Source organism: Salvelinus alpinus, chromosome 6 (genome assembly GCF_045679555.1).
Source record: "Salvelinus alpinus chromosome 6, SLU_Salpinus.1, whole genome shotgun sequence".
Lineage (NCBI taxonomy): Eukaryota > Metazoa > Chordata > Actinopteri > Salmoniformes > Salmonidae > Salvelinus > Salvelinus alpinus.
Genome location: NC_092091.1, coordinates 3,111,541 through 3,138,742, shown reverse-complemented (window position 1 = coordinate 3,138,742; position 27,202 = coordinate 3,111,541). Strand labels below are relative to the sequence as shown.

General features: G+C 47.0%; 1 protein-coding gene across 3 annotated transcripts; it reads left to right on the top strand.

Moving 5' to 3' along the window:
• Nucleotides 1–9,093: 9,093 nt before the first annotated feature.
• On the top strand, nt 9,094–23,661 carry stoml1 (stomatin (EPB72)-like 1). 3 transcript variants are annotated; one of them, XM_071405145.1, is made up of 7 exons: nt 9,094–9,559; nt 10,007–10,113; nt 10,428–10,577; nt 14,529–14,732; nt 17,180–17,411; nt 20,640–20,861; nt 21,234–23,661. In XM_071405145.1, the coding sequence occupies exons 1-7, from the start codon at nt 9,388–9,390 to the stop codon at nt 21,434–21,436; spliced, it is 1,290 nt and encodes a 429-aa protein (XP_071261246.1). In that variant the 5' UTR covers nt 9,094–9,387; the 3' UTR covers nt 21,437–23,661. The 3 variants fall into 3 exon arrangements, with proteins under 3 accessions (XP_071261246.1, XP_071261248.1, XP_071261247.1); XM_071405146.1 differs by having other exon boundaries at nt 9,420–9,559; nt 10,007–10,157; XM_071405147.1 differs by lacking the exon at nt 10,007–10,113 and having other exon boundaries at nt 9,392–9,559.
• Nucleotides 23,662–27,202: the final 3,541 nt, after the last annotated feature.

Sequence of the window (27,202 nt, the reverse complement as noted above, 5' to 3'; positions counted from 1 at the left end):
CCAGCATGACAATGCCCCCGTGCACAAAGCCTGGTCCATATGTGACCTTCCTGGTCCTGTCCCTCAAGTCAGTGAGTCAACACAGGAAGGAGCAATGGATGGATTTTTTTATTTTTTAATTTAACCTTTATTGAACTAGTTCATTTATTTCCAAAGCTGCAATGATGAGACACACAGCATGGATGAATGATCATTAGTCGACGTGATATAAATAGCACTCCCCACAGCAATTTTCCATAAATCTGCTGTATAATATACACAAAAAATAAATAAAAATCGAAATGTCTATCAAGGTCATTGTGATCATATTGTGGATTTAACCATTTCTAATCATTCCTAATTTACTATAATAAAAAAATACATTGTTTGCATGTGTAATCTCATATTCACAACATAATAAACCATCATCCATTTTAGTTTTCAAAATATATCAAATGAACCTAGAAAATGTATCAATGTCCCCCTCTTGTGGCGAAGAAATATAATACACCTGGAATGTACAACATATTTTCCTAAACTAACAAAACCAGGCTAATACGCTGGCTGGGTTTATTAAACAAAGACTTTATACATTTGTCATAAATTACCTGCAATGAAGGGACACACACAGTATGGATGAATGATCATTAGTCGACAGGATATAAATAGCACTCCTAAAGAAGATGCATTTTCTAGTTAGCTACCAACTTGAAAGAGGGAACTTTAGCATAAAACCCACATGGAAAACTGAGATCCGGCAAATAACATATAAAGAGAGGCTTATTTGACGCCAAACCAACAACAGTAGTTACTAAAACATAAATTGCTAATGTACGATGTAAAAGGTGGATTTTATGATGTAATGTCAACTTTATACATTTCTATCCCGGGACCATTTAATTTTCACCTCACCCACAGCAATTCTCCATAAATCTGCTGTGGATTACCCAGAATCCCATACATTTATCACTAAGTGTATTAGACAATGTAAACACACTAATCTAACAGGAGGTGGCATAATACCCATTTTATGCAGGAATTTAACAACTTAATTACACCTTTACAAATACAAAAATGCTTTGTCGAGATCGATGTGGAAGAACTTGACTGGCCTGTACAGAGCCCTGACTTTAACCCCATCGAACACCATTGGGATGAATTGGAACGCCGACTGCGAGCCAGGCCTAATCATCCAGAATCAGTGCCCGACCTCACTAATGCTCTTGAGGCTAAATGGAAGCAAGTCCCCACAGCAATGTTCCAACATCTAGTGGAAAGCCTTCCCAGAAGAGTGGAGGCTGTTATAGCAGAAAGGGGGGGACCAACTCCATATTAATGCCCATGATTTTGTAATGTAGTGTATAAATCCAGCATCCTCAAAACGTCTTGACATTAATTAACCAGGTTTCCATCCAACCTTTTTATGCAAGAAAAGTTGCCTACTTTTCTGATAAAAAATGCCATGACATCATGGGAAAGCATGCAGTTTATTAGGCTACAAATTAAATAAATGATGGTGAATTTAACAGGGTGGTGAATGTGCACAGAGATGAGGTTTATGCTCCTTTCAATAAATATCGAGGGTCTTATTCTAGTGACATGATTATCGATGCTTAGCCGCCATTAGACAAATAAAATGAATCTTGCACTTTTGTCCATAATAATCTCGATCATGTACCAGGCTATACCTGTACAGGGCCGGATTTATAAACGGGGCCTAGGGTTCCTGGTCTGCCCTACCGTACCTCCTTGCCCATCCAGATAATGTATTTATTTATCATTTATTTGACCGAGAAAGACTCATTCTCAGATAGAGCGAAACAGCGCCCCTCCGCTCTGATACTGTCTGGACATAAAGAGTATGGCATGTCATACTTTTTCCGACCAGACAGCATCAGATACATGTGCTACATATAGTAAGACAGAGGGGCGCTGTTTCGCTCGCTAGTTTCAGCAGAGAGGAAGAGGCGAAGCGTGTACCGACACCGTGAAACACCGCTTCGCGTTCATTTTCAATGGAAGGAACGCGGTGAGACATGGAGGTGTCGGGGGACCGTTGGGCAGCGCGAACATGGCGTGGGAGGCGGTGAAAACGTTCAGCCACAGATAGAACTATGAGACAGATATTTCACCTAATGTATAAATGTGAAGCATCCGCTTGGCGTTTCCATGGCAGTGAGAGGAAGCCCAGTGTCCGGCAGTGGGACAAGATGGAAGGAGATCGACTTTGGCCGACATTCTGCACATTTTCTCATCGATGAAACATTTTGATTTCAATACAATGTTCTGTTCCCAAAACTAGACTCTGATATGAACAGAGTGGACTACATTTAGTAGACTTTAACCTCTGCTAAAGTTGTAAAAAAAAAAATCGCGTTGTTTAGAAGGAGTGCAAAGGTTGAATTGAGTTATTGCACACAGAGTAGGCGTTCCCTAACGGAAATATGCAGATATCTACTAGAACGGGCCAATAGGATCTCGCTAGCTTGTGCTTGGCTCTGCCCACTATGACTCGGTTGTTCTCATTTGTTGTTGGAAACGACAGGCTGTGGTCTCGCTTGTTTTAGGGTGCGTTCGTAAATTCACTCTGGAGTGGCAGAGTCGCTCAGAGTGCGCTCAGGACATTCGTCAAATCAGAGCACTGTCAGATTGTCCATTCATAAATTCAGAGCATTTCGCTCTTGGAGGCTCTGGCCGAGGACTAGGGTTGATCTGAGCGTCTGCGAGAGTTCTATCCAATTTCAAAATTGCAGTGTCCATAGTGGCTAGAATATTTTGTATTTATTTTATTTTATTTAACTAGGCAAGTCAGTTAAGAACAACTTAATATTTAAAATTATGGCCTACCAGAAGGCAAAAGGTCTCCTGAAGGGACGGGGGCTCCTATTAAACATAAAAATATAGGACAAAACACACATCACAACAAGAGAGACACCACAACACTACATAAAGAGAGACCTAAGACAACAACATAGCATGGCAGCAACACATGACAACACAGCATGGCAGCAACACATGACAACACAGCATGGTAGCAACACCACATGAAAACAACATGGTAGCAACACAACATGGTACAAACATTATTGGTCACAGACAACAGCACAAAGGGCAAGAAGGTCGAGACAACAATACATCACGCAAAGCAGCCACAACTGTCAGTCAGAGTGTCCATGATGGAGTGTTTTTTGCAGCTCGTTCCAGTTGCTAGCTGCAGTGAACTGAAAAGACAGGGACCAAGGGATGTGTGTGCTTTGGGGACCTTTAACAGAATGTGACTGGCAGAACAGGTGTTGTATGTGGAGGATGAGGGCTGCAGTAGATATCTCAGATAGGAGCGAGTGAGGCCTAAGAGGGTTTTATAAATAAGCATCAACCAGTGGGTCTTGCGACAGGTATACAGAGATGACCAGTTTACAGAGGAGTATAGAGTGCAGTGATGTGTCCTATAAGGAGCATTGGTGGCAAATCTGATGGACGAACATCTAGTCGCTCGATCTATAAATTATGTCTCCGTAATCTAGCATGGGTAGGATGGTGATCTGAATCAGGGTTAGTTTGGCAGATGGGGTGAAAGAGGAGCGATTACCATAGAGGAAAACAATACTAGATTTAACTTTAGCCCGCAGCTTTGATATGTGCTGAGAGATGGACAGTGCACCATTTAGCCATACTAACTACCTCAAGCTCTAAACCCTCAGATGTAGTAATCACACCGGTGTGGAGAGGGGCATTTTTCTTACCAAACCACATGACCTTTATGTTAGAGGTGTTCAGAACAAGGTCAAGGGCAGAGAAAGCTTTGTTGTAGAGCGTTTAACACAACATCTGTGGAGGGACCAGCTGTATCATAAGACTGTATCATCTGCATATAAAGGGATTAGAGAGCTTCCTAGTGCCTGAGCTATGTTGTTGATGTAAATTGAGAAGAGCGTGGGGCCTATGATCGAGCCTAGGGGTACTCCCTTGTTGACAGGCAGTAGGTGAGACAGCAGATGTTCTGACTTTATACACTGCACTCTTTGAGAGAGGTAGTTAGCAAACCAGGCCAAAGACCCCTCAGAGACACCAATACTACTTAGCCGCCCCACAAGAATGGAATGGTCTACCGTCTCAAAAGCTTTGGCCAAGTCAATAGAAATAGCAGCACAACATTTTGAATGAAGAGCAATGGACCTTTAAGGTTGCAGTGACACATCCATAACCTGAGCGGAAACCAGATTGCATACCAGAGAGAATACTATAGACATCAAGAAAGCCAGTCAGTTGATTATTGACAAGTTTTTCCAACACTTTTGAAAAATAGAGCAAAATAGAAATTGGCTTTTAACAGTTAGGATCATCTTGATCTCCCCCTTTAAATAAAGGACAGACCGTGACTGCCTTCCAAGCAATGGGAACCTCCCCAGAGAGGAGAGACGGGTTAAAAAGGTCAGAGATAGGCTTGGCGATGATGGGGGCAGCAACCTTAAAGAAGAAAGGGTTTTTGGGGTCAAGTTTAAGGAGCTCCTTTAGCACCTCGGACTCAGTGACCGCCTGCAGGGAGAAACTTTGTAGCGGGTCAGGGGAAAAAGAGGGAGGAGCATCGAGGCTAGTCACATTAGAAGGGGTGGGAGATGAGGAAATGTTGGACGGGCAAGGAGGCATGGCTGAGTCAAATAGGAATTGTGACTTAATGAAGAGGTGTTAAAGAGCTCAGCCATGTGCTTCTTGTCAGTAACAACCACATCATCAACATTAAGGGACACGGGCAGCTGTGAGGAGGAGGGTTTATTCTCCAGGTCTTTAACTGTTTTCCAGAACATCTTGGGGTTAGACCCACAGAGAGAGAACTGCTCCTTAAAGTAACTAACTTTGGCCTTCCAGAAAGCCTGAGTGAACTTATTTCTCATTTGCCTTAACGAGAGCCAGTCAGCCTGAGTATGCGTGTGACGAGCCTTTCGCCAAATGCAATTCTTGAGGCGGAGTCACTCTACCAGATCATGGTCGAACCAGGGGCTGAACCTGTATTTAATTCTAATTTTCTTTATGGGGGTGTGTTTGTTAACAATACCACTGAAAATATCAAAAAATATGGTCCAAGCTGATTCTATACCAATTTACAGAGACCAGGTCATGAAGGAAGGCTTGCTCATTACATTGTTTTGGCAGAAGCAGACACCAAGTTGGCTGTCTCTAGTCGACCCACCCTAACCCTGGAGCCATATGGTGTCTGCTGTCCTCTAGTCTACCCACCCTAACCCTGGAGCCATATGGTGTCTGTCTCTAGTCTACCCACCCTAACCCTGGAGTCATATGGTGTCTGCTGTCCTCTAGTCTACCCACCCTAACCCTGGAGCCATATGGTGTCTGTCTCTAGTCTACCCACCCTAACCCTGGAGCCATATGGTGTCTGCTGTCCTCTAGTCTACCCACCCTAAACCTGGAGCCATATGGTGTCTGCTGTCCTCTAGTCTACCCACCCTAACCCTGGAGCCATATGGTGTCTGTCTCTAGTCTACCCACCCTAACCCTGGAGCCATATGGTGTCTGCTGTCCTCTAGTCTACCCACCCTAACCCTGGAGCCATATGGTGTCTGTCTCTAGTCTACCCACCCTAAACCTGGAGCCATATGGTGTCTGTCTCTAGTCTACCCACCCTAACCCTGGAGCCATATGGTGTCTGCTGTCCTCTAGTCTACCCACCCTAACCCTGGAGCCATATGGTGTCTGTCTCTAGTCTACCCACCCTAACCCTGGAGCCATATGGTGTCTGTCTCTAGTCTACCCACCCTAAACCTGGAGCCATATGGTGTCTGTCTCTAGTCTACCCACCCTAACCCTGGAGCCATATGGTGTCTGTCTCTAGTCTACCCACCCTAACCCTGGAGTCATATGGTGTCTGCCTCTAGTCTACCCACCCTAACCCTGGAGCCATATGGTGTCTGTCCTCTAGTCTACCCACCCTAACCCTGGAGTCATATGGTGTCTGCCTCTAGTCTACCCACCCTAACCCTGGAGCCATATGGTGTCTGTCCTCTAGTCTACCCACCCTAACCCTGGAGTCATATGGTGTCTGCCTCTAGTCTACCCACCCTAACCCTGGAGCCATATGGTGTCTGCCTCTAGTCTACCCACCCTAACCCTGGAGCCATATGGTGTCTGTCTCTAGTCTACCCACCCTAACCCTGGAGCCATATGGTGTCTGTCTCTAGTCTACCCACCCTAAACCTGGAGCCATATGGTGTCTGTCTCTAGTCTACCCACCCTAACCCTGGAGCCATATGGTGTCTGCTGTCCTCTAGTCTACCCACCCTAACCCTGGAGCCATATGGTGTCTGTCTCTAGTCTACCCACCCTAACCCTGGAGCCATATGGTGTCTGTCTCTAGTCTACCCACCCTAAACCTGGAGCCATATGGTGTCTGTCTCTAGTCTACCCACCCTAACCCTGGAGCCATATGGTGTCTGCTGTCCTCTAGTCTACCCACCCTAACCCTGGAGCCATATGGTGTCTGCTGTCCTCTAGTCTACCCACCCTAACCCTGGAGCCATATGGTGTCTGTCTCTAGTCTACCCACCCTAACCCTGGAGCAATATAGTGTCTGCTGTCCTCTAGTCTACCCACCCTAACCCTGGAGCCATATGGTGTCTGCTGTCCTCTAGTCTACCCACCCTAAACCTGGAGCCATATGGTGTCTGCTGTCCTCTAGTCTACCCACCCTAAACCTGGAGCCATATGGTGTCTGCCTCTAGTCTACCCACCCTAACCCTGGAGCCATATGGTGTCTGCTGTCCTCTAGTCTACCCACCCTAACCCTGGAGCCATATGGTGTCTGTCTCTAGTCTACCCACCCTAACCCTGGAGCCATATGGTGTCTGCTGTCCTCTAGTCTACCCACCCTAACCCTGGAGCCATATGGTGTCTGTCTCTAGTCTACCCACCCTAACCCTGGAGCCATATGGTGTCTGCTGTCCTCTAGTCTACCCACCCTAACCCTGGAGCCATATGGTGTCTGCTGTCCTCTAGTCTACCCACCCTAACCCTGGAGCCATATGGTGTCTGCCTCTATTCTACCCACCCTAACCCTGGAGCAATATAGTGTCTGCTGTCCTCTAGTCTACCCACCCTAACCCTGGAGCCATATGGTGTCTGTCTCTAGTCTACCCACCCTAACCCTGGAGCCATATGGTGTCTGCTGTCCTCTAGTCTACCCACCCTAACCCTGGAGCCATATGGTGTCTGCCTCTAGTCTACCCACCCTAACCCTGGAGTCATATGGTGTCTGTCTCTAGTCTACCCACCCTAACCCTGGAGCCATATGGTGTCTGTCCTCTAGTCTACCCACCCTAACCCTGGAGCCATATGGTGTCTGTCTCTAGTCTACCCACCCTAACCCTGGAGCCATATGGTGTCTGTCCTCTAGTCTACCCACCCTAACCCTGGAGCCATATGGTGTCTGTCTCTAGTCTACCCACCCTAACCCTGGAGCCATATGGTGTCTGTCTCTAGTCTACCCACCCTAACCCTGGAGCCATATGGTGTCTGTCTCTAGTCTACCCACCCTAACCCTGGAGCCATATGGTGTCTGTCTCTAGTCTACCCACCCTAACCCTGGAGCCATATGGTGTCTGCCTCTAGTCTACCCACCCTAACCCTGGAGCCATATGGTGTCTCGTCCTCTAGTCTACCCACCCTAACCCTGGAGCCATATGGTGTCTGTCCTCTAGTCTACCCACCCTAACCCTGGAGCCATATGGTGTCTGTCTCTAGTCTACCCACCCTAACCCTGGAGCCATATGGTGTCTGCTCTCTAGTCTACCCACCCTAACCCTGGAGCCATATGGTGTCTGTCTCTAGTCTACCCACCCTAACCCTGGAGCCATATGGTGTCTGTCTCTAGTCTACCCACCCTAACCCTGGAGCCATATGATGTCTGCCTCTAGTCTACCCACCCTAACCCTGGAGCCATATGGTGTCTGTCTCTAGTCTACCCACCCTAACCCTGGAGCCATATGGTGTCTGCTCTCTAGTCTACCCACCCTAACCCTGGAGCCATATGGTGTCTGTCTCTAGTCTACCCACCCTAACCCTGGAGCCATATGATGTCTGTCTCTAGTCTACCCACCCTAACCCTGGAGCCATATGGTGTCTGTCTCTAGTCTACCCACCCTAACCCTGGAGCCATATGATGTCTGCCTCTAGTCTACCCACCCTAACCCTGGAGCCATATGGTGTCTGCCTCTAGTCTACCCACCCTAACCCTGGAGCCATATGGTGTCTGCTGTCCTCTAGTCTACCCACCCTAACCCTGGAGCCATATGGTGTCTGTCTCTAGTCTACCCACCCTAACCCTGGAGCCATATGGTGTCTGTCTCTAGTCTACCCACCCTAACCCTGGAGCCATATGGTGTCTGTCTCTAGTCTACCCACCCTAACCCTGGAGCCATATGGTGTCTGTCTCTAGTCTACCCACCCTAACCCTGGAGCCATATGATGTCTGCCTCTAGTCTACCCACCCTAACCCTGGAGCCATATGGTGTCTGTCTCTAGTCTACCCACCCTAACCCTGGAGCCATATGGTGTCTGCCTCTAGTCTACCCACCCTAACCCTGGAGCCATATGGTGTCTGTCTCTAGTCTACCCACCCTAACCCTGGAGCCATATGATGTCTGTCTCTAGTCTACCCACCCTAACCCTGGAGCCATATGGTGTCTGTCTCTAGTCTACCCACCCTAACCCTGGAGCCATATGATGTCTGCCTCTAGTCTACCCACCCTAACCCTGGAGCCATATGGTGTCTGCCTCTAGTCTACCCACCCTAACCCTGGAGCCATATGGTGTCTGCCTCTAGTCTACCCATCCTAACCCTGGAGCCATATGGTGGTCATAAACAACTATGCAGAATTAAAGAGAAAATACGTACAGGACAAACGAAAGGAGGGTGCGGGGCCGTGGGTATCAGTGGGCGGGGCCGGGGGTATCCGTGGGCGGGGCCGTGGATATCAGTGGGCGGGGCCGTGGGTATCAGTGGGCGGGGCCGGGGGTATCAGTGAAAGCTTTATTGATTTTGTCCTGAAATGAAGTTACTAAAAGTGAAATTAAGTTATGGTTATTAAGTGCAGTGCCATGTTTGGTTGCACTCTGCCACCAGAGCACAGAGTACAAGGAGTGTAACGTTAGACCGGAACACAGACCAGCCATCCGCTAGATGGCAGTGTCCTCCTAGCTCTCTCCTCAAGCTGCACTGTGCCCTGCAACCGAGCAACAGGTAAACACGGAAGTAACGCACTTGCTGCCAACAAAATTAAACATTTTTGATAATTTGACCGTTATAACATCTATTTGATGCCATGATTTTGTCCATAAATACACACATATTTAACTTATTTAGTGAGGTCGTTATTGAGCGTTAAAGTTTACAGGACAATGTATAATAAACCGTCTGGATATCAGTCTCTACCGCAACGAGACTCGATCCCGGCTAAACCGGGGTTGTTCGTGGCGACAGAAAGCTTTGTCCAATCTCCATTCCACCATCATAAAGGACAAGGACATTCGTTTGACTACATCCCCAATGTTAGAGACAACGACTACAGTGGTAAGTATTGGCTAAATGAATGCGCGACTCGTTAGCTAGATACAGACAACGTCGCTACTAGCTACCTAACAGATCGTTGCTCAGGTTTTCAGCGATTTCTTCTTGCAACAACAGCTGTCATATGCTAGCTAGGTATGCAAGGACAGTATTGTAGTAGTGATCCACGCTATATGAGCTACTTTCACACTCGAGACCAAGGTTCGTTTCCCACTCCCCCCGCCATCGGGAACGCGTATGTGGACATGTGAAGGGGCTTGAAAGAAAGTTGAAGCATGCGGGGATGTGCCTTCCCGTTAGCAGTGGGCAGTGTGTTCACGCCGAAGACCCGGTTTTGCTTCCCGCTCCATCCGTTCTCTACAGTATCTATAATTATGATTAGGTAGACTGAATGTATTTGAATAGCTCCAAGATCAAACCTAACACTCACGTCTCTTCTTTATTCTCCAGACTCCACTCAGGGATGGCTGTCCTGGGTCTGCAATGTTATTGTCTGCTTCATGGTCTATATCTGCACCTTCATAACCTTCCCCATATCAGGCTGGTTCGTACTGAAGGTAACACACTAACCTTCCCCATATCAGGCTGGTTCGTACTGAAGGTAACACACTAACCTTCCCCATGTCAGGCTGGTTCGTACTGAAGGTAACACACTAACCTTCCCCATGTCAGGCTGGTTCGTACTGAAGGTAACACACTAACCTTCCCCATGTCAGGCTGGTTCGTACTGAAGGTAACACACTAACCTTCCCCATGTCAGGCTGGTTCATACTGAAGGTAACACACTAACCTTCCCCCATATCAGGCTGGTTCGTACTGAAGGTAACACACTATCTCTGTTGCGTTACTAACAGTAATATCTGTCCTACAGGTTGTCCCTAACTACCAGCGAATCGTAGTGTTCCGTCTGGGCAGAGTACGTCCTCCTAAAGGGCCAGGAGTGGTGTTGGTTCTGCCTCTTATTGACCAGTGGCAGAGAGTTGACCTACGAACCCGGGCCTTCAACATCCCTCCATGCCAGGTACACACACAGACACAGACAGACACAGACAGACAGACAGACAGACAGACAGACAGACAGACAGACAGACAGACAGACAGACAGACAGGAATAACCTAGCTCAAAGATTAATGATGTGCTGGGCAGGGTACAAATCAAACTGCTGTTTGGAAATCTGACTGTCTGCTAAAGGACTAAAATGTAAATTGTAGTGCCCCAAGTAAACACTTAGTATGGTGTCTGTAGGAGCAGATATCCAGTTATATAACCCTCTATAACAGCTATAACCCTCTCTATAACAGTTATAACCCTCTATAACAGTTATAACCCTCTCTCTGCTGCGGTATAACAGGTTACTACCAGGGACGGAGGTGTGGTCTCTGTAGGAGCAGATATCCAGTTATATAACCCTTTCTATAACAGTTATAACCCTCTATAACAGTTATAACCCTCTCTATAACAGCTATAACCCTCTATAACAGTTATAACCCTCTCTCTGCTGCGGTATAACAGGTTACTACCAGGGACGGAGGTGTGGTGTCTGTAGGAGCAGATATCCAGTTATATAACCCTTTCTATAACAGTTATAACCCTCTCTATAACAGTTATAACCCTCTCTATAACAGTTATAACCCTCTATAACAGTTATAACCCTCTCTCTGCTGCGGTATAACAGGTTACTACCAGGGACGGAGGTATGGTGTCTGTAGGAGCAGATATCCAGTTATATAACCTCCGTCTACCTTTAGATAGATCTAGATCCTCCGTCTACCTTTGACTCATTCCTCTCTGCCTCCTTCTTTCCACTCCTCTCCTCTTTTGACCTCACCCTCTCACCTTCCCCCCCTACTCACAAGGCAGGCAATACGCTTGACCTCATCTTTACTAGATGCTGTTCTTCCACTAATCTCACTGCAACTCCCCTCCAAGTCTCCGACCACTACCTTGTATCCTTTTCCCTCTCGCTCTCATCCATCACTTCCCACACTGCCCCTACTCGGATGGTATCGCGCCGTCCCAACCTTCGCTCTCTCTCCCCCGCTACTCTCTCCTCTTCCATCCTATCATCTCTTCCCTCTGCTCAAACCTTCTCCAACCTATCTCCTGATTCTGCCTCCTCAACCCTCCTCTCCTCCCTTTCTGCATCCTTTGACTCTCTATGTCCCCTATCCTCCAGGCCGGCTCGGTCCTCCCCTCCTGCTCCGTGGCTCGACGACTCATTGCGAGCTCACAGAACAGGGCTCCGGGCAGCCGAGCGGAAATGGAGGAAAACTCGCCTCCCTGCGGACCTGGCATCCTTTCACTCCCTCCTCTCTACATTTTCCTCTTCTGTCTCTGCTGCTAAAGCCACTTTCTACCACTCTAAATTCCAAGCATCTGCCTCTAACCCTAGGAAGCTCTTTGCCACCTTCTCCTCCCTCCTGAATCCTCCTCCCCCTCCTCCCCCCTCCTCCCTCTCTGCAGATGACTTCGTCAACCATTTTGAAAAGAAGGTCGACGACATCCGATCCTCGTTTGCTAAGTCAAACGACACCGCTGGTTCTGCTCACACTGCCCTACCCTGTGCTCTGACCTCTTTCTCCCCTCTCTCTCCAGATGAAATCTCGCGTCTTGTGACGGCCGGCCGCCCAACAACCTGCCCGCTTGACCCTATCCCCTCCTCTCTTCTCCAGACCATTTCCGGAGACCTTCTCCCTTACCTCACCTCGCTCATCAACTCATCCTTGACCGCTGGCTACGTCCCTTCCGTCTTCAAGAGAGCGAGAGTTGCACCCCTGCTGAAAAAACCTACACTCGATCCCTCCGATGTCAACAACTACAGACCAGTATCCCTTCTTTCTTTTCTCTCCAAAACTCTCGAACGTGCCGTCCTTGGCCAGCTCTCCCGCTATCTCTCTCAGAATGACCTTCTTGATCCAAATCAGTCAGGTTTCAAGACTAGTCATTCAACTGAGACTGCTCTTCTCTGTATCACGGAGGCGCTCCGCACTGCTAAAGCTAACTCTCTCTCCTCTGCTCTCATCCTCCTAGACCTATCGGCTGCCTTCGATACTGTGAACCATCAGATCCTCCTCTCCACCCTCTCCGAGTTGGGCATCTCCGGCGCGGCCCACGCTTGGATTGCGTCCTACCTGACAGGTCGCTCCTACCAGGTGGCGTGGCGAGAATCTGTCTCCTCACCACGTGCTCTCACCACTGGTGTCCCCCAGGGCTCTGTTCTAGGCCCTCTCCTATTCTCGCTATACACCAAGTCACTTGGCTCTGTCATAACCTCACATGGTCTCTCCTATCATTGCTATGCAGACGACACACAATTAATCTTCTCCTTTCCCCCTTCTGATGACCAGGTGGCGAATCGCATCTCTGCATGTCTGGCAGACATATCAGTGTGGATGACGGACCACCACCTCAAGCTGAACCTCGGCAAGACGGAGCTGCTCTTCCTCCCGGGGAAGGACTGCCCGTTCCATGATCTCGCCATCACGGTTGACAACTCCATTGTGTCCTCCTCCCAGAGCGCTAAGAACCTTGGCGTGATCCTGGACAACACCCTGTCGTTCTCAACTAACATCAAGGCGGTGGCCCGTTCCTGTAGGTTCATGCTCTACAACATCCGCAGAGTACGACCCTGCCTCACACAGGAAGCGGCGCAGGTCCTAATCCAGGCACTTGTCATCTCCCGTCTGGATTACTGCAACTCGCTGTTGGCTGGGCTCCCTGCCTGTGCCATTAAACCCCTACAACTCATCCAGAACGCCGCAGCCCGTCTGGTGTTCAACCTTCCCAAGTTCTCTCACGTCACCCCGCTCCTCCGCTCTCTCCACTGGCTTCCAGTTGAAGCTCGCATCCGCTACAAGACCATGGTGCTTGCCTACGGAGCTGTGAGGGGAACGGCACCTCAGTACCTTCAGGCTCTGATCAGGCCCTACACCCAAACAAGGGCACTGCGTTCATCCACCTCTGGCCTGCTCGCCTCCCTACCACTGAGGAAGCACAGTTCCCGCTCAGCCCAGTCAAAACTGTTCGCTGCTCTGGCACCCCAATGGTGGAACAAACTCCCTCACGACGCCAGGACAGCGGAGTCAATCACCACCTTCCGGAGACACCTGAAACCCCACCTCTTCAAGGAATACCTAGGATAGGATAAAGTAATCCTTCTGACCCCCCCCCCCCCCCTTAAAAGATTTAGATGCACTATTGTAAAGTGGTTGTTCCACTGGATGTCATAAGGTGAATGCACCAATTTGTAAGTCGCTCTGGATAAGAGCGTCTGCTAAATGACTTAAATGTAAATGTAAAATAACCCTTTCTATAACAGTTATAACTCTCTATAACAGTTATAACCCTCTCTATAACAGTTATAACCCTCTATAACAGTTATAACCCTCTCTCTGCTGCGGTATAACAGGTTACTACCAGGGACGGAGGTATGGTGTCTGTAGGAGCAGATATCCAGTTATATAACCCTCTCTATAACAGTTATAACCCTCTCTATAACAGTTATAACCCTCTATAACAGTTATAACCGTCTCTCTGCTGCGGTATAACAGGTTACTACCAGGGACGGAGGTATGGTGTCTGTAGGAGCAGATATCCAGTTATATAACCCTCTCTATAACAGCTATAACCCTCTATAACAGCTATAACCCTCTCTATAACAGCTATAACCCTCTATAACAGTTATAACCCTCTATAACAGTTATAACCCTCTCTCTGCTGCGGTATAACAGGTTACTACCAGGGACGGAGGTGTGGTGTCTGTAGGAGCAGATATCCAGTTATATAACCCTCTCTATAACAGTTATAACCCTCTATAACAGTTATAACCCTCTCTATAACAGTTATAACCCTCTCTATAACAGCTATAACCCTCTATAACAGCTATAACCCTTTATAACAGTTATAACCCTCTCTATAACAGTTATAACCCTCTATAACAGTTATAACCCTCTCTCTGCTGCGGTATAACAGGTTACTACCAGGGACGGAGGTATGGTGTCTGTAGGAGCAGATATTCAGTTCCGTATCTGGAGCCCGGTGATGTCAGTGGTGTCGGTTCAGGATCTTAACGCCTCCACACGCCTCACTGCCCACAACGCCATGACAACCAGCCTGGGCAGGAAGAGCGTCAGGGAGATTCAGACTGAGAGAATCAAACTGGGAGAATACCTTGGGGTGAGGCAGCAGCACACACTGAACAAAAATATAAACCCAACCATTTCTATGATTTTACAGAGTTACAGTTCATATCAGGAAATCAGTCAATTGAAATAAATTAATTTTTCCCTAATCTATGGATTTCACATGACTGGGAATACAGATATGCATTTGTTGGTTACAGATACCTTACAATGAGGTAGGGGTGTGGATCAGAAAACCAGTCAGTATCTGGTGTGACCACCATTTGCCTCACGCAGCGTGACACATCTCCTTCACATAGAGTTGATCAGGCTGTTGATTGGTGGCCTGTGGAATGTTGTCCCACTCTTTCAATTGGCTGTGTGAAGTTGCTGGATATTGGCGGGAACTGGAACACGCTGTCGTACACGTCGATCCAGAGCATCCCAAACATGCTCAATGGGTGACATGTATGGTGAGTATGCAGGCCATGGAAGAACTGAGACATTTTCAGCTTCCAGGAATTGTTCGCAGATCCTTGTGACATGGGACTGTGCTTTATCATGCTGAAACATGAGGTGATGGTGGCAGATGAATGGCACGACAATGGGCCTCAGGATCTCGTCACGGTATCTCAGCATTCAAATTGCCATGGATAAAATGGAAATTGTGTTCGTTGTCCGTAGCTTATACCTGCCTATATCATAACCCCACCGCCACCATGGGGCACTCTGTTCACAACGTTGACATCAGAAAACCACCCGCCCACAAGACGCCATACACAGGCCGGTTGGACGTCCTGCCAAATGCACGCTCCCTCAACTTGAGACATCTGTGGCATTGTGTTGTGTGACAAAACTGCACATTTTAGAGTGGACTTTTATTGTCCCCAGCACAAGGTGCACCTGTGTAATAATCATGCTGTTTAATCAGTTTCTTGATATGCCAAACCTGTCAGGTGGATGGATTATCTTGGCAAAGGAGAAATGCTCACTAACAGGGATGGAAACAAATTTGGGACCAAAATGTGAGAGAAATAAGCTTTTTGTGCTTTCAGAATATTTCAGGGATCTTTTATTTCAGCTCATGAAATATGGGACCAACACTTTACATGTTGCGTTTTATATTTTTGTTCAGTGTATTTAAATATAACACTTAATATGCATTAGTGCTGGGCGATATGGCAAAAATATAATTTCACTATATTTAAAAAATGTATGACAGTTGTATGTTTTTGAGTAAAACAAGTTCTATATTTTCTTTATGAGTAGTGAGTGATCCTAGGGTGGCAACACATAACATTCTAAGTGATTTCAATGGGTCTTTCTCCGTTCTGATTGGTTTATAGCAGGGATGGGCAACTTTGATGGTGGTGGGGGCCACAAAAAAACCAGAACTCATTATGCGGGGCTGCAGTGGCTCGTGGGTCCGCGTACCCACATCCATCCATACCACACGTTTAAATAGCTAGTCGCTAGACTAACTTATCATTTACCCATCCCTGTTTTATACTGTTCAATTAAACTTCAACCACAAATCGATTTTTAGCATTTTCATTCATTTCTGTGTTTTCTGCACTCATTTCAGATCATGTCCACACTGCCACGTCGGGCTGCAAGATATGGGCAAACAAATCTAGGTTTTATTTTTAACCTTTAATATTGCAAATGTGATTTAGATCAAAACTCTTGGATGAAGTGTTGTCATCATGGAAATGTAATGATTATTCTAATTCTATAGTAAAAATGTAATAGTGGGCACTTTAAATGCAGTGTTTGACAACGAATGAAAATACCAGGGAGGAGTTATTGTGACAGGGTAGGAACCAAAGTGTTGGTCAGCGTTTTCTAGGGGACCCTATAATCTTTGGCTACATTAAATGTTTTCTCTTAGCTACTTCATGTAGCCAGGGAAATGGTATGAGGTTAGGATAATAGCATCTCTCTCCATTGAAAACAGGCGGTTGACCTCAACAACCCTCATCAAATATAAAAAAAAAAGGATTATAATATTGAGATGTATCCACCAATCCAAAGAAAGGATAGGCGGGAGCTAGACAGCTCTCCGTGCCGTTTTGTGGACAATGATTCCCATTGTTAGGGTGGAGAGACATGTATCTTGTCAGTATATCCATAATCTTTGATGTAGCACTATCACATTTAACAAACCAAACATTGAAATACCGTTATAGAAGTTAAAGTGAAAAACCAAAACTGGGATATAGTAAAATACAGTCTACCGCCCAGCCCTAATATGTATCTCTAAGGTCACAGTTATCATCGAACCTGTTCGGGTCACTGTATCTTAGTAAGTTAGTACCCGTAACGTCTCTTGCACTGTTGAAATGGATGTTCCCTCTCTCCATCTTCCCTCACTTCCTCTCTCCTCGCCTCCTTCTGAAAACCCATTGGAGTTCCTCCGTCTCCTACAATGTGTTTTATATAGAAGGAGAGAGGATGTGAAATCACCGTGGTTTCTTAACAAACCTTTGTTTTCTTTCCCAGATGGACATCAATGAGATGACCAAGCCTTGGGGTCTGGAGGTAGACAGGGTGGAGCTGACTGTAGGTGCTGTCCTGAAGCCTCCAGAGGACTATCCATCTGGGCCTGGCTCGGTCATCCTACCCCCCTCTATTCCTGGTCTCGAGGGCCTGGCCGGACCCATACAACAACTGGCGATGCACTTCCTGGGCAATATGGCTGGCGGTAACACTGGAGCTCCCCTGGTTAGGACAGGTACAGTAACACTGGAGCTCCCCTGGTTAGGACAGGTACAGTAACACTGGAGCTCCTCTGGTTAGGACAGGTACAGTAACACGAGCTCCCCTGGTTAGGACAGGTACAGTAACACTGGAGCTCCCCTGGTTAGGACAGGTACAGTAACACTAGAGCTCCCATGGTTAGGACAGGTACAGTAACACTGGAGCTCCCCTGGTTAGGACAGGTACAGTAACACTGGAGCTCCCCTGGTTAGGACAGGTACAGTAACACTGGAGCTCCCCTGGTTAGGACAGGTACAGTAACACTGGAGCTCCCCTGGTTAGGACAGGTACAGTAACACTGGAGCTCCCCTGGTTAGGACAGGTACAGTAACACTGGAGCTCCCCTGGTTAGGACAGGTACAGTAACACTGGAGCTCCCCTGGTTAGGACAGGTACAGTAACACTGGAGCTCCCCTGGTTAGGACAGGTACAGTAACACTGGAGCTCCCCTGGTTAGAACAGGTACAGTAACACTGGAGCTCCCCTGGTTAGGACAGGTACAGTAACACTGGAGCTCCCCTGGTTAGGACAGGTACAGTAACACTGGAGCTCCCCTGGTTAGGACAGGTACAGTCACTCAGTAACACTGGAGCTCCCCTGGTTAGGACAGGTACAGTCACTCAGTAACACTGGAGCTCCCCTGGTTAGGACAGGTACGGTAACACTGGAGCTCCCCTGGTTAGGACAGGTACGGTAACACTGGAGCTCCCCTGGTTAGGACAGGTACGGTAACACTGGAGCTCCCCTGGTTAGGACAGGTACGGTAACACTGGAGCTCCCCTGGTTAGGACAGGTACGGTAACACTGGAGCTCCCCTGGTTAGGACAGGTACCGTAACACTGGAGCTCCCCTGGTTAGGACAGGTACAGTAACACTGGAGCTCCCCTGGTTAGGACAGGTACCGTAACACTGGAGCTCCCCTGGTTAGGACAGGTACCGTAACACTGGAGCTCCCCTGGTTAGGACAGGTACCGTAACACTGGAGCTCCCCTGGTTAGGACAGGTACAGTAACACTGGAGCTCCCCTGGTTAGAACAGGTACAGTAACACTGGAGCTCCCCTGGTTAGGACAGGTACCGTAACACTGGAGCTCCCCTGGTTAGGACAGGTACCGTAACACTGGAGCTCCCCTGGTTAGGACAGGTACCGTAACACTGGAGCTCCCCTGGTTAGGACAGGTACCGTAACACTGGAGCTCCCCTGGTTAGGACAGGTACCGTAACACTGGAGCTCCCCTGGTTAGGACAGGTACAGTAACACTGGAGCTCCCCTGGTTAGAACAGGTACAGTAACACTGGAGCTCCCCTGGTTAGGACAGGTACCGTAACAATGGACCTCAGAGGACAGCATCAGATTATCTGTATCTCTGTGTCCTCAGAGGACAGCATCAGTTCATCTGTATCTCTGTGTCCTCAGAGGACGGCATCAGCTCATCTGTATCTCTGTGTCCTCAGAGGACGGCATCAGCTCATCTGTATCTCTGTGTCCTCAGAGGACGGCATCAGTTCATCTGTATCCCTGTGTCCTCAGAGGACAGCATCAGTTCATCTGTATCTCTGTGTCCTCAGAGGACGGCATCAGTTCATCTGTATCTCTGTGTCCTCAGAGGACAGCATCAGTTCATCTGTATCTCTGTGTCCTCAGAGGACAGCATCAGTTCATCTGTATCTCTGTGTCCTCAGAGGACAGCATCAGATTATCTGTATCTCTGTGTCCTCAGAGGACAGCATCAGTTCATCTGTATCTCTGTGTCCTCAGAGGACAGCATCAGATTATCTGTATCTCTGTGTCCTCAGAGGACAGCATCAGTTCATCTGTATCTCTGTGTCCTCAGAGGACGGCATCAGCTCATCTGTATCTCTGTGTCCTCAGAGGACGGCATCAGCTCATCTGTATCTCTGTGTCCTCAGAGGACAGCATCAGTTCATCTGTATCTCTGTGTCCTCAGAGGACGGCATCAGTTCATCTGTATCTCTGTGTCCTCAGAGGACGGCATCAGTTCATCTGTATCTCTGTGTCCTCAGAGGACAGCATCAGCTCATCTGTATCTCTGTGTCCTCAGAGGACAGCATCAGATTATCTGTATCTCTGTGTCCTCAGAGGACAGCATCAGTTCATCTGTATCTCTGTGTCCTCAGAGGACAGCATCAGATTATCTGTATCTCTGTGTCCTCAGAGGACGGCATCAGTTCATCTGTATCTCTGTGTCCTCAGAGGACAGCATCAGTTCATCTGTATCTCTGTGTCCTCAGAGGACGGCATCAGTTCATCTGTATCTCTGTGTCCTCAGAGGACAGCATCAGATTATCTGTATCTCTGTGTCCTCAGAGGACAGCATCAGTTCATCTGTATCTCTGTGTCCTCAGAGGACAGCATCAGATTATCTGTATCTCTGTGTCCTCAGAGGACAGCATCAGATTATCTGTATCTCTGTGTCCTCAGAGGACGGCATCAGCTCATCTGTATCTCTGTGTCCTCAGAGGACAGCATCAGTTCATCTGTATCTCTGTGTCCTCAGAGGACGGCATCAGTTCATCTGTATCTCTGTGTCCTCAGAGGACGGCATCAGTTCATCTGTATCTCTGTGTCCTCAGAGGACGGCATCAGTTCATCTGTATCTCTGTGTCCTCAGAGGACGGCATCAGTTCATCTGTATCTCTGTGTCCTCAGAGGACAGCATCAGTTCATCTGTATCCCTGTGTCCTCAGAGGACAGCATCAGATTATCTGTATCTCTGTGTCCTCAGAGGACGGCATCAGTTCATCTGTATCTCTGTGTCCTCAGAGGACAGCATCAGTTCATCTGTATCCCTGTGTCCTCAGAGGACAGCATCAGTTCATCTGTATCTCTGTGTCCTCAGAGGACGGCATCAGTTCATCTGTATCTCTGTGTCCTCAGAGGACAGCATCAGATTATCTGTATCTCTGTGTCCTCAGAGGACAGCATCAGTTCATCTGTATCTCTGTGTCCTCAGAGGACGGCATCAGTTCATCTGTATCTCTGTGTCCTCAGAGGACGGCATCAGTTCATCTGTATCCCTGTGTCCTCAGAGGACAGCATCAGATTATCTGTATCTCTGTGTCCTCAGAGGACAGCATCAGATTATCTGTATCTCTGTGTCCTCAGAGGACAGCATCAGTTCATCTGTATCTCTGTGTCCTCAGAGGACGGCATCAGTTCATCTGTATCTCTGTGTCCTCAGAGGACAGCATCAGCTTCACAGACGAGGTGAGCAGTGCTCCCCTGGCTATAAGTCGTACCGGAGCCGGGGATGAAGCTGTAACCAGGCCCATGTCAGTGCTGGGACTGATGGAGGGCCTTCTCCTCTCAGAGTCTCTGGTCAGTCAGGTGGGAGCCTGCTTCCTGTTCCTCCTCCAATCACCCGACGGACAACAGACAAGCTATTACTTAGACCTCAGCCAAGGTGAGTTCAAATACAAACTGTCATTCTATAGAGTCTTATAGGGGACGGGTTTCCCAGACACAAGGCTAGTCCTGGACAAAAAGCATTCTCCGATGACGGTTTGTTCTAGGTCATGTAAAGCAAAAGTACTTGACCTCTGTAGTTATGGTAACAGTCTCTTTCACCTCTGCCCTGTGTTTTATAAGATAAACCCTTTTTAGGGTCAGTTTCACAGACACATTCATCCCTCACGAAAAATAACTTTCAATAGGGTTGAACTTTCTAGTTTAGGGCTTAGTCTGTATTTACTAAGTCATTATCCCATCATCTCTGATATGTTGCTTCTGCATCCAAGCTGGTTCAGACTAACAGTGAGTTCCCCTCTGTGTGTAGGTAGTGGTTCAGCCGGACCAGGTCCCCCTCCAGAGGGCCAGGTACCAGACGTCACCCTCAGTATGACGGACCAGGACCTGCAGGCTATGTTCGAGGGAACCCTACGACCCTTCGCAGCCTACACCACTGGACGACTCAAGGTCCAGGGAGACCTGAAGACTGCCATGAAGCTGGAGGAAGTCATCAAGCTACTCAGGCCTTAACCACTGGCTTCAGACCTGCCTTTATATAAATACCAGGTCCTAGAAAAACATGGTTCTGACCTTAACCACTGGCTTCAGACCTACCTTAATAAAAATACCAGTCCACATCCATGGTCACTAATAACAGTTCACATAGACCCATCTCTCTGATGTTGTGGTTTAAAAAGTAATATTAATAATATGCATGTCAATCTCTCCTGGCTTAAAGTGGAAGAGAGATTTGACTTCATCATTACTTGTTTTTGTAAGAAGTGTTGACATGCTGAATGTACTACTGGCACACAGCTCAGACACCCATCCATAGCCCACAAGACATGCCACCAGAGCTTTTCACAGTCCCCAAGTACAGAACAGACGATGGGAGGCACACAGTACTACATAGAGCCATGACTACATGGAACTATATTCCACATCAGGTAACTGATGCAGCAGTAGAATCAGATTTACAAAACAGGTAAAAATACACCTTATGGAACAGCGGGGACTGTGAAGAGAGACAAACATAGTCACAGACACATGATAACTTACACACTACTATACAGACACGTACACATGGATTTAGTACTGTAGATATGTGGTAGTAGTGGCCTGAGGGAACACACTTAATGTGTTGTGAATTCTTTAATAAATGTATTGTAATGTTTTTAAAATTGTATAACTGCCTTTATTTTGCTGGACCCCAGGAAGAGTAGCTGCTGCCTTGGCTGGAACTAATGGGGATCCATAATAAACCCCAGGAAGAGTAGCTGCTGCCTTGGCAGGAACTAATGGGGATCCATAATAAACCCCAGGAAGAGTAGCTGCTGCCTTGACAGGAACTAATGGGGATCCATCATAAACCCCAGGAAGAGTAGCTGCTGCCTTGGCAGGAACTAATGGGGATCCATCATAAACCCCAGGAAGAGTAGCTGCTGCCTTGGCAGGAACTAATGGGGATCCATAATAAACCCCAGGAAGAGTAGCTGCTGCCTTGGCAGGAACTAATGGGGATCCATAATAAACCCCAGGAAGAGTAGCTGCTACCTTATCCAGGAACTAATGGGGATCCATAATAAACCCCAGGAAGAGTAGCTGCTGCCTTGACAGGAACTAATGGGGATCCATAATAAACCCCAGGAAGAGTAGCTGCTGCCTTGGCAGGAACTAATGGGGATCCATAATAAACCCCAGGAAGAGTAGCTACTGCCTTGGTAGGAACTAATGGGGATCCATAATAAACCACCAGGAACAGTAGCCGCTGCCTTGACAGGAACTAATGGGGATCCATAATAAACCCCAGGAAGAGTAGCTTCTGCCTTGGCAGGAACTAATGGAGATCCATAATAAACCCCAGGAAGAGTAGCTGCTGCCCTGGCAGGAACTAATGGGGATCCATAATAAACCCCAGGAAGAGTAGCTGCTGCCTTGGCAGGAACTAATGGGGATCATTAATAAACCCCAGGAAGAGTAGCTGCTGCCTTGGCAGGAACTAATGGGGATCCATAATAAACCCCAGGAAGAGTAGCTGCTGCCTTGCAGGAACTAATGGGGATCCATAATAAATACAAATGAATACATGCAGTTCACATAGACCCATCTCTGTGATGATCAATACTGTTTTCATTGTAGCTGTTTACGTAGCATATCAACACCTAATGTAATGTATGGAGTCAATATGAGATATAAAATATGTAACGACCCATCTCAACATCACGTGTTGTGTATAATACTTAAGATATGATTACATTAACATGTGTGACATGGAATTGTTTAGCCAGCCAAAAATAATTCAGGTATTTTCTTATTTGAAAAACAAGCGTTCTATTATAAAGGCTGTCATGGTAACAAGCGTTCTATTATAAAGGCTGTCATGGTAACAAGCGTTCTATTATAAAGGCTGTCATGGTAACAAGCGTTCTATTATAAAGGCTGTCATGGTAACAAGCGTTCTATTATAAAGTGTCACGACTTCCACCGAAGTCGTTTCCTCTCCTCGTTCGGCGGTCAGCGTCACCGGTCTTCTAGCCATCGTCCATTTGTTTTGTCTTGTTTTCTTACACACCTGGTTTCCATTTCCATCATTAATTGTTGTGTATTTAACCCTCTGTTCCCCCCCATGTCTTTGTGTGGAATTGTTTGTTGTAAGTGCTTGTGCACATGTTTACTGGTGCGCGTCGGGTTTTTGTACCCATATTCTGTTTTTTAAGCCGTTGGTTTTTGGATTAAACTGCTCCGGCTACTACCTAGTTCTGTTCTCCTGCGTCTGACTTTCCTGCCACCAGTTTCACTGTAACTCCCTGTTACAGAATTCCACACCAACCATATGGAGTCAGCAGGAGCAGGTGCCCCTGGTATCGAGGAGCACGTCCAGGAGCAAGCGGCGATGATCCACCATCTCGGCGCCGCTGATCGCGTTATCCAAACCATGGACCGCTGGGAGAGACAGGGAGTTCCTCCAGCGCCTCCCCCAGCACAACCAGGGCCTCCACTACTCGCCTCCCCTTACCTTTATTTTACTAGGCCATCGCCGATCCACTTTTCATTTTCCATTTGTTTTGTCTTTGTCTTACACACCTGGTTTCAATCCCCCAATTACTTGTTCATTATTTAACCCTCTGTTCCCCCATGTTTGTTTGTGAGTAATTGTTTGTATGTAAGACGGTCCGTTATGTGGGCTCGCTTTATTGTATTTTATTTGTCTATTTTGAGTAAATTACGTTTATTTACTCATATCTGCTGTCCTGCTGTCAAGCTACACACAGACCATATTACAGATCTAGTAGAATTAGATGCACACTTTCCCACAATGCATTGGAAGAGATGGCTGCGAGTGATAGGCCCTGGTTTTCTTCAAGTAGCCAAACAACAAACCAAGTTTGGGAACCTCTGATGTAACCTGCATTTCCCCCGAGCATGGCATGTTTCATTCCAGGGTTTTTCTTAATTTTACAATTTTCTACATTGTTGAATAGTGAAGACACTATGAAATAACACATATGGAATCATGTAGTAACCAAAAAACGTGCTAAACAAATAAAAATATATTTTATATTTGAGATTCTTCAAATAGCCACCCTTTGCCTTGATCGCATATTTGCACACTATTGGCATTCTCTCAACCAGCTTCACCTGGAATGCTTTTCCAACAGTCTTGAAGGAGTTCCCACATATGCTGAGCATATGTTGGCTGCTTTTCCTTCACGACTCATCCCAAACTCTCAATTGGGTTGAGGTCGGGGGATTGTGGAGGCCAGGTCATCTGATGCAGCACTCCATCACTCTCCCACTTGGTCAAATAGCCCTTACACAGCCTGGAGGTGTGTTGGGTCATTGTCCTGTTGAAAAACATATGACAGTCCCACTAAGCCCAAACCAGATGGGATGGCGTATCGCTGCAGAATGCTGAGGTAGCCATGCTGGTTAAGTGTGCCTTGAATTCTAAATAAATCACAGGCAGTGTCACCAGCAAAGCACCCTCACACCATAACACCTCCTCTTCCGTGCTTTACGGTGGGAAATACACATGCAGAGATCATCCGTTCACCCACACCGCGTCTCACAAAGACACGGCGGTTGGATCCAAAAATCTCAAATTTGGACTCTAGACCAAAGGACAGATTTTCACCGGTCTAATGTCCATTGCTCATGTTTCTTGGTCCAAGCAAATCTCTTCTTCTTATTGGTGTCCTTTAGTAGTGGTTTCTTTGCAGCAATTCGACCATGAAGGCCTGAATTACACAGTCTCCTCTGAACAGTTGATGTTGAGATGTGTCTGTTACTTGAACTCTGTGAAGCATTTATTTGGGCTGCAATTTCTGAGGCTGGTAACTCTAATGAACTTATCCTCTGCAGCAGAGGTAACTCTGGGTCCTCCTTTCCTGTGCCGGTCCTCATGGACTTTTACCAAATAAGGCTATCTTCTATATACCAACACTACCTACAGTGGGGAGAACAAGTATTTGATACACTGCCGATTTTGAAGGTTTTCCTACTTACAAAGCATGTAGAGGTCTGTAATTTTTATCATAGGTACACTTCAACTGTGAGAGACGGAATCTAAAACAAAAATCCAGAAAATCACATTGTATGATTTTTAAGTAATTCATTTGCATTTTATTGCGTGACATAAGTATTTGATACATCAGAAAAGCAGAACTTAATATTTGGTACAGAAACCTTTGTTTGCAATTACAAAGATCATACGTTTCCTGTAGTTATTGACCAGGTTTGCACACACTGCAGCAGGGATTTTGGCCCACTCCTCCATACATACCTTCTCCAGATCCTTCAGGTTTCGGGGCTGTCGCTGGGCAATACGGACGTTCAGCTCCCTCCAAAGATTTTCTATTGGGTTCAGGTCTGGAGACTGGCTAGGCCACTCCAGGACCTTGAGATGCTTCTTACGGAGCCACTCCTTAGTTTCCCTGGCTGTGTGTTTCGGGTCGTTGTCATGCTGGAAGATCCAGCCACGACCCATCTTCAATGCTCTTACTGAGGGAAGGAGGTTTTTGGCCAAGATCTCGCGATACATGGCCCCATCCATCCTCCCCTCAATACGGTGCAGTCGTCCTGTCCCCTTTGCAGAAAAGCATCCCCAAAGAATTATGTTTCCACCTCCATGCTTCACGGTTGGGAGGGTGTTCTTGGGGTTGTACTCAACCTTCTTCTTCCTCCAAACACGGCGAGTGGAGTTTAGACCAAAAAGCTCTATTTTTGTCTCATCAGACCACATGACCTTCTCCCATTCCTCCTCTGGATCATCCAGATGGTCATTGGCAAACTTCAGACGGGCCTGGACATGCGCTGGCTTGAGTAGGGGGACCTTGCGTGCGCTGCAGGATTTCAATCCATGACAGCGTAGTGTGTTACTAATGGTTTTCTTTGAGACTGTGGTCCCAGCTCTCTTCATGTCATTGACCAGGTCCTGCCGTGTAGTTCTGGGCTGATCCCTCACCTTCCTTATGATCATTGATGCCCCACGAGGTGAGATCTTGCATGGAGCCCCAGACCGAGGGTGATTGACCGTCATCTTGAACATCTTCCATTTTCTAATAATTGCGCCAACAGTTGTTGCCTTCTCACCAAGCTGCTTGCCTATTGTCCTGTAGCCCATCCCAGCCTTGTGCAGGTCTACAATTTTATCCCTGATGTCCTTACACAGCTCTCTGGTCTTGGCCATTGTGGAGAGATTGGAGTCTGTTTGATTGAGTGTGTGTACAGGTGTCTTTTATACAGGTAACAAGTTCAAACAGGTGCAGTTAATACAGGTAATGAGTGGAGAACAGGAGGGCTTCTAAAAGAAAAACTAACAGGTCTGTGAGAGCCGGAATTCTTACTGGTTGGTAGGTGATCAAATACTTATGTCACGCAAAAAAATGCAAATTAATTACTTAAAAATCATACAATGTGATTTTCTGGATTTTTGTTTTAGATTCCGTCTCTCACAGTTGAAGTGTACCTATGATAAAAATTACAGACCTCTACATGCTTTGTAAGTAGGAAAACCTTCAAAATCGGCAGTGTATCAAATACTTGTTCTCCCCACTGTATATACCAACACTACCGTTACAACACAACTGGTTGGCTCAAATGCATTAAGAAGGAAAGAAATTCCACAAATTAACTTTTAACAAAGCATACCTGTTAATTGAAATGCATTCCAGGTGAATACCTCCTGAAGCTGGTTGACAGAATGCCAAGAGTGTGCAAAGCTGTCACCAAGGCAAAGGGTGGCTACTTTGAAGAATCTCAAATATAAAATCTATTTTGATTTGTTTAAAAGAAAAT